This window comes from Carlito syrichta, unplaced genomic scaffold, assembly GCF_000164805.1.
Source record: "Carlito syrichta isolate Samal-C Ts95f unplaced genomic scaffold, Tarsius_syrichta-2.0.1 Scaffold293841, whole genome shotgun sequence".
Taxonomy (NCBI): Eukaryota; Metazoa; Chordata; class Mammalia; order Primates; family Tarsiidae; genus Carlito; species Carlito syrichta.
Genome location: NW_007237937.1, coordinates 26990 through 34298, shown reverse-complemented (window position 1 = coordinate 34298; position 7309 = coordinate 26990). Strand labels below are relative to the sequence as shown.

The following is a 7309-nucleotide window of genomic DNA, read 5'->3' as shown; positions in this document are numbered from 1 at the left end:
TCGAACGTACTGAAAAGAAGAAAACAAACAACTCCATTATAAAATGGGCAAAAGATATGAACAGACACTTCACAAAAGAAGACATTCGAGAAGCCAACAAACACATGAAGAAATGCTCAACCTCACTAATCATCAGGGAGATGCAAATCAAAACCACACTGAGATACCACCTAACTCCAGTCAGAATGGCAATTATCAACAACTCAAAAAATCACAGCTGCTGGAGAGGGTGTGGTGAAAAGGGAACACTTCTACACTGCTGGTGGGAGTGTAAACTAGTGCAACCTCTGTGGAAAGCAGTGTGGCGATTCCTAAAAGCTCTAAAAATTGACCTTCCATATGACCCTGCAATCCCCCTACTGGGAATATACCCTGAGGAACACAAATCACTCCATAAAAAAGATACCTGCACACGTATGTTTATCACAGCATTGTTCACAATAGCAAGAACCTGGAAACAACCATGCTGCCCATCAAAAGAGGACTGGATTAAAAAAATGTGGTACATATACACGATGGAATACTACGCAGCCATAAAAAAGAACAAAATCATGAATTTTGCAGCAACCTGGATGGAACTAGAGTCTATAATACTGAGTGACCTCACACAGAAACAAAGATCAGAATATCACATGTTCTCACTCATATAATGGACCTTGAACATCCAATGTAATACTATAACAAAATGACTGACGGTACTGGGAAACTATGGGGGGGAGGGGGAGGGGATTAACAGTAGCAAATATCTGTCTGGGGCTGGGAAAACACCTCTTATCAACAGGGTGTCTGAATGAAACGTAATTGTACACCTAACCCTTAACTGTACCCCACAAAACTATAATAAAAATACTGATTAATTATTAAAAATAATAATAATAATAATAATAATTTTGTGCCAAATCCATACCAAAGAATTATAGTATTGCTAGAAAAGCAAGACATGAGAAAAAGCCTGACAGAAAATGACTCTGTGGTAGCAGATTCTGATAACATAGAGTCTCAGAAATCATATAAAAAGTTTTAACATTACCATAAGGGAAATGAGTGTAAAACAAAAGGTGGAGTGGGTGTTTATGATTTGGAAGTTATTGTTTAAAAATTCCTTTGACTAAAGTATAAGGAACACATTGGAAGGGGGTGGGAATGACTTAGAATGTCAGGATACAGCCATATCCATGTAAAATTGTGCAGGTGTGGTTGTGACTAGTTGTTATCAGTAGAATTATGGAGAACTGGATAGAAGAAATGTTCTATGTCTTAATTTCTGATGTGAACTGAATGGAGAATAGGTCCATTGACTTCTATAAGGATCACAGGAAAAAAATTACTTTATTCACTAATCAACAGTTATCTGTTGATCGATTCTCTTGCATTATTGTTTTATACACTGACTTTATAGAATAGAAGAATCATTTCAGTTTAGGCATTCTGTGTTTATAAACATTCAAGGAGAAATTTCTTTTAGGTAGTTATATGTGTGTGCCTTGAGTTTATAGAATAAGTATGTGAGCAGAAGTGACTTAAGATCCAGCAATAATTAGATTACATTAGATTAAATTGGACTAGATTAGAAAATGTATTTCTAGTGTCTAGAATTAGTTTTTCAAAGCATAGACTTAGAGCCAGACTGAATGCAAACCCTAATCCTCAATACAGGTCCTGTATTTTTAAACACTTAACACCTTAGCTTCCTCACCTGTAAAATGGAGATGATGGATATTGGACAGATTGTTGTGAGGATGAAATGCATATGCTGAAAAATTGTTGTAAAGAGTAAATGAATTAACTTATGTTAGTGTTTGGTACAAGACCTGACAATATTAAAATCTGAATAAAAATAAGATTTAATTCTATTTTTCTATTCCAGAGAGTAAAAGCCTAGGATGGATTGAAAGTGAGGCAAGATAATATGAAATATTGTCAAGAGTCTTTGAAAACCCAAACCAGGGATTCAACAAAGATATGAAGATAAATTAAGATAGAAATAGAAAAGCTAAAGTACTGGAGGTTCTTATTTTGAAGGAGAATGTTATGTTAGAAATAAATGAGGGAGAAAGTTGGGAGAACTATGATCATTATCAAACATGTACAAATTATTTATAAAATTTTAGATTATATTTCATCACATAACAGAATCCTGACAGTGTTAGAATCTCTCACTTGATAATTATTCTTCTGAGCTATGTTACTGTTAACACATCAAATATACAGTTGTTTATTTTAGTTGATGATAGTAAAATTAAAATTAATAAAAATTGAATATATATACCAATTACATATGATTCTCTCTCAATCTTCAAGAAAACTCTTACAAGGTGCATTTTGTTGTTTCTAATTGAAGAGACATCATTCACTGTCACACACAAAGGTTGTAAGTGAAGGAGGCTGTAGCAGAGTTGCTATTTTGTCAAAGACTATATTCTTTCTACCACAATGTGACACATCTAAAAAAATTAAGTATCTTTATTTCTTAAGGATAAATTGATAAAAGTAAAATTATTATAAAACACAGTACTATCTAAAAAGTTGTAAATAAAAAAGAAATGTACTCCAAGAGAATTTGGTTTTGTATATAATAATGTGATATGGCAATGTACATTGATGGTTGAATACAATTACATGCATAAATTTTTTTGTTTTCCAGAAGTTTTTCCATCATATTTGTGAGATTAATTGATGTTGTTTCTAGAATAATAAATAATTCATCCTCAATCAAAAAACTGTCATTATGCCACAATTTATATGTCTATTCTGTTGGTTGAAACTTCAACAGTTTGTGGTTTTCAGCAATTAATTAGTGCTAATGGGACTATTTAAGTGCCATGACTTTGATGAATATATACATTTATTACCGTACTGGGTTTATGGTATACACATGTTCTCTAAAGTGTACCAGTTTGTACTCCTTCAGTAGTGACTAAGAGTTTCAGTTCTTTCACATCTTCACCAACACTAAATGTAAAGTCTTCTTTACATTTCAGATGTACTGATGGATGTGTTGTGGTACTGCATAATTTTAATATGCTCTTTCTTAATGACAAATAAAGTTGAATAATTTTTATGTGCATGCTATCTGAAAACATTGACTGTGATACATTTTTTCAAGATTTTCCTTCACTTTTACCTATCTGTACTTTGAAATTTTTAAAAAGTGTTTGTATACATTCTGGATATAAATTCTTTGTTAGATATATGCAATATGAACATCTAATTTTATTCTGAGACGTTTCTTTTACACTCTTTATAATACCCTTTAATAAACTGCCATTTTTATTTTTCTTATGGACCCTAAATTATGCTGTATTTCTTTCAGGCATTATATAGTCGTAAGTTGTATCATTTTAAAAAGAAAATTTGAAAGAGAGAACATTTTAAATCTAAAGTTTTAGTCGTATTCTACTTAGTAAATGCACTCAGGCCATTTTGCTCTATTCATTCTTTTTACATGTGTTATTTCCCTTGCTCTTCAGATTCTTGTTATATAGACCGAACTATTTTTGTTTATTTGTTTAAACTGATTAGATTGCATATGTAAATGGTCAGTTGATTTATTTCCCTCTAACCAAGTTAATGCCCAAATCCTGATTGAAATTAAAAATCTGGGAAAAAAAAGTTTTAAAACTTTATTTGTGGAGGTCTAAACATACTACTTCTACTGAATTCTGTGAAATACATAGACTATAAACTATGTATAATCCAGGAAGCCAAGTTAAATTCCAATAAAGTACTATACCCAAAAAATACCCTGGAAAAAAGTTAATCATACTGTTTCCTTTCTAACAGCTTCATCAACATATAGGTAGAAGTAGAATATCATAATTGGCATACTACAGTCTCATTAATAGTCAGGGTCATCAAGCCTGACGACACAGGGAAAAGACTGAATAAAGACCTTTTTGTGTGCTACAGGAATTTAGATGAACCTGTCATACTTAATAAAATATAGTGAAAAGTGATAACTGATTTGGTTTTATAAAGGATGGGTATTGTCCCTTGGAAGGGTCTGTGTATCTTTTATTAAGAAAGTTGATGTTTTAGGACACTGGCCTAACCTCCTGTTGAGCAACAGATAAATGGTCTCAAATAAATACACTGCTAGTGGAGCAAGATGACCCTCTGAGAGTAATCTTGAAATATATTTTTTTAGGCAACCACAAGGGTAGCAAGAACAGATAACTCAACTTCTACACCAAAGCTTGGGAACACTTTCACTAATAATAAACAGACCTCCCTATAACTGGCTTCTTCCATCTTGGAAATAAGACTGCTTATCCAAAGTGAGCAGCCTTTATTTCTCTTCAGGGAGACTCAAATATTGTCATATTTCAAATCCATAACTTGTGCAAGAAGATTGCCAAAGATGTTAATCCACCATAGTCTGAACCTTTCTTTCCTCTTACACAAATGTGGTGGGTCAATAAATAAACTATACTATATTCCGGCTACTCGGAAGGCTGATGCGGAAGGATCGCCGGAGCCCAGCAGGTCGAGGCTGCGGTGGCCGGCAGTGGCCACTGCACTCCAGTCTGGGCGACAGAGTGAGACTCCAACTCAAAATAAATAAATAAATAAATAAACTATAACTTAAAGGTCTAGAATCTTTCTCACTTTGCATTTTAAAAATTGATTTTAACTTGAGGAGCCTTGGTCATTTCAACAAGGGGTTCTTTTGTCAAATGTATCATTGTCAAGTAGGCAGCCTATGCTTAAAAAAAATTTAACTATTAGAGTGAGGCACAACATCACAGTAGCTTGTGACAAGCACAGGAACTTGTTTCCCATGGCTTCTGTTCTACAAATTTGAATTTCAAAGCCAGATTTCCCTCGTTTGTAAGAGCTGCTATATCAAGTTAGCAAATCAAGATGGGAATTTTCTGAAATGGGATCGTGTGTTTAAATGCTTGGATGCATTATAGGAGACCTGGGCATATTAGATAGAACAGAGGAAGTCTTTGAATATGTGAATAAATAATCCAGTCGCACATTTAAATCAGTCTGAAAGAGTCTGAGTATAGAGTCATGAAGAAACACCTCCCACCTTAATATTTCAGGCATTTCAAAAATTGGAATCTATTTCTCTCCATATTATCTGTTTTCCAAGAATAGATTTTACAGAGAAGGTCAGATAAAATATTTATTGCAGAAAGACACCACTTCTAACTTTTTTATCTGAAAATATATGATGTATATATTACCTCTAAAATACAGATGTCTCATATTTTAAGTTCTGTAAAGACCACATACTTTTTTCTATAAAGTCCTGCCACTTTCTTCTTGTTCTTAGATTGTTTTAAAAAGTATATTTAAATAATCTGAAGAGTAAACTTACACTTCCAAACTCCCTTTCTTACGTCCTTATCAGCCGATAGGAAGCTTGTCAGTTTTGTTTGTTTTTCTCAGGGGCTTAGTTCGGACAGTGGAAATGTATTGAGGAAGAAAGTAAAGAGATATATTCATGTAAAATCTGGAAATCCTGAAATGAATTCATTAGAAATTTACAAAAGCTGTTTCTGAAATTCTACATACCTGCCTCATGGCTATTTCAGAAAATATGAAATGTAAGTAATGGACCTAAAGACTCTAACTCAGTTAGATAGTGTTTAAAAGATTATCAACACTTGATAAGTTAAAAGTAAATTTAAAATATTAGTTCTTTTTGTTAACTTTGTTATGAGAGTAATGAGGAGTTTTAAAAGAGAATTTCTTTCTAGAGAATAATGATCCAAAGTTATTTTTGTTGCTCTTATATATGTACAAATTAGCTTATGCACACACATACATAGATACATAGACATGTATACACTGATGAAAAATATTTCTTAGAGCTTATTCTTTTTTTTTTAGAATTTCACTGTAGTGGCTAATTTCTAAGATCCTGTGAAGAAAGATATTAGACATAAATATTTTCAGTTCCATATGGTGTGCTCAGAGATCTATGATCAGGAATCTTCCAAGATATGGACAATTTATACTAATGTACTAAATCCCTAGTGACAAACGCTGTTTTCCAATGTATCATTGCTCTTTTTACAAAGAGGAGTACAGATTTAGGTTTTCTTTTGTCTTCATCTCTGTGCCTGTGTCTGATACTCCATATATGAATTTAGCAATCAAATCTGTGTTTAAAGAAAAGTTGGACGATGCCATGTTGAATTTGCTTGGTCTTGATGCTATAGATGAGAGGATTCATCAAAGGAGGAAAGAGGAAGTAGATGTAGCTCATAGTAATGTGAACGACTTCCGACTCATGCTTCCCAAATCTGTAGATGAATGTCAACCCCAGCACTGTGACATAGAAGATGAGGACACAACTAACATGGGAAATACAGGTATTGAGGGCCTTGGCTCTCTCTTTACCAGATGCAATGCTCATGACAGTTTTAAAAATTAGAATGTAGGAGAAGAGGATGATCAGAGAGTCTAGAAAAATGGTTAAGAAAATCATAATAACAGGGTAAATTCTGTTGAAAGTTATATCAGCACAGGCCAGTTTCATGACTTCCTGGTGAAGGCAGAAAGCACGAATGATAACGTGAGATTTGCAATAGCAAAACGAAAAAAGACGTAAGATCACAGGCAGGATAATTACAAAACCTCTTAGGAAAGTAACCACGCCTAACTTTACCACTTTAGCATTGGTGAGAATGGAAGTGTATCTCAAAGGATTGCGGATGGCAATAAAACGATCATAGGCCATTGCAAGGAGGGAACCTGATTCTACAACAGATAGAGAGTGAATAAAGTAGGCCTGCAAGAAGCATCCTGTGTGACTAATCTCCCTTTGATTCACCCATAAGATGCCCATTACAGTAGGCATTGTGGTCAACGTAACCATCACATCTGTGCCTGCCAGCATGGCAAGGAAATAGTACATGGGTTCATGAAGACTGTGGTCATCCTTGATGAGGTAGAGGAGTGTACCATTGCCAAGAAGGATACACACATAGATGGCAAAGAAAGGGATGGAGATCCAGCGATGAGCTTCCTCCAGCCCAGGGAAGCCACAGAGCAAAAAGGGGGCTGCAGTCATATTGGACCACATCATGTCTCCACAAGTGGAAAGCAGCGTTCTTGAAACCTGGAAGCAAGGAGCCCAGGTTATTCAATGATTTTATGCTATAGTAACCTCAGTGACAATCTTTCTACTTGTAGATAACTAATTGCTGTGATAAATTAGACTCTGCGATTATTTTTCTTCAGTAGACAAGTAGGTATTGCAGACTGTACTAGAGATGAAGAATGACAGTCTCCACCTAACTGAAGAAAAATTAATGGTTGCATTTTTCTCAAATTAAAAGAAAACTTTTCC

At 34.2% G+C, this 7309-nt stretch overlaps 1 protein-coding gene across 1 annotated transcript; it reads right to left on the bottom strand.

Moving 5' to 3' along the window:
- Positions 1–6103: 6103 nt before the first annotated feature.
- LOC103256704 (olfactory receptor 51B2-like) lies at positions 6104–7042 on the bottom strand. Its single transcript, XM_008054482.1, has one exon. The coding sequence runs from the start codon at positions 7040–7042 to the stop codon at positions 6104–6106; it is 939 nt and encodes a 312-aa protein (XP_008052673.1).
- Positions 7043–7309: the final 267 nt, after the last annotated feature.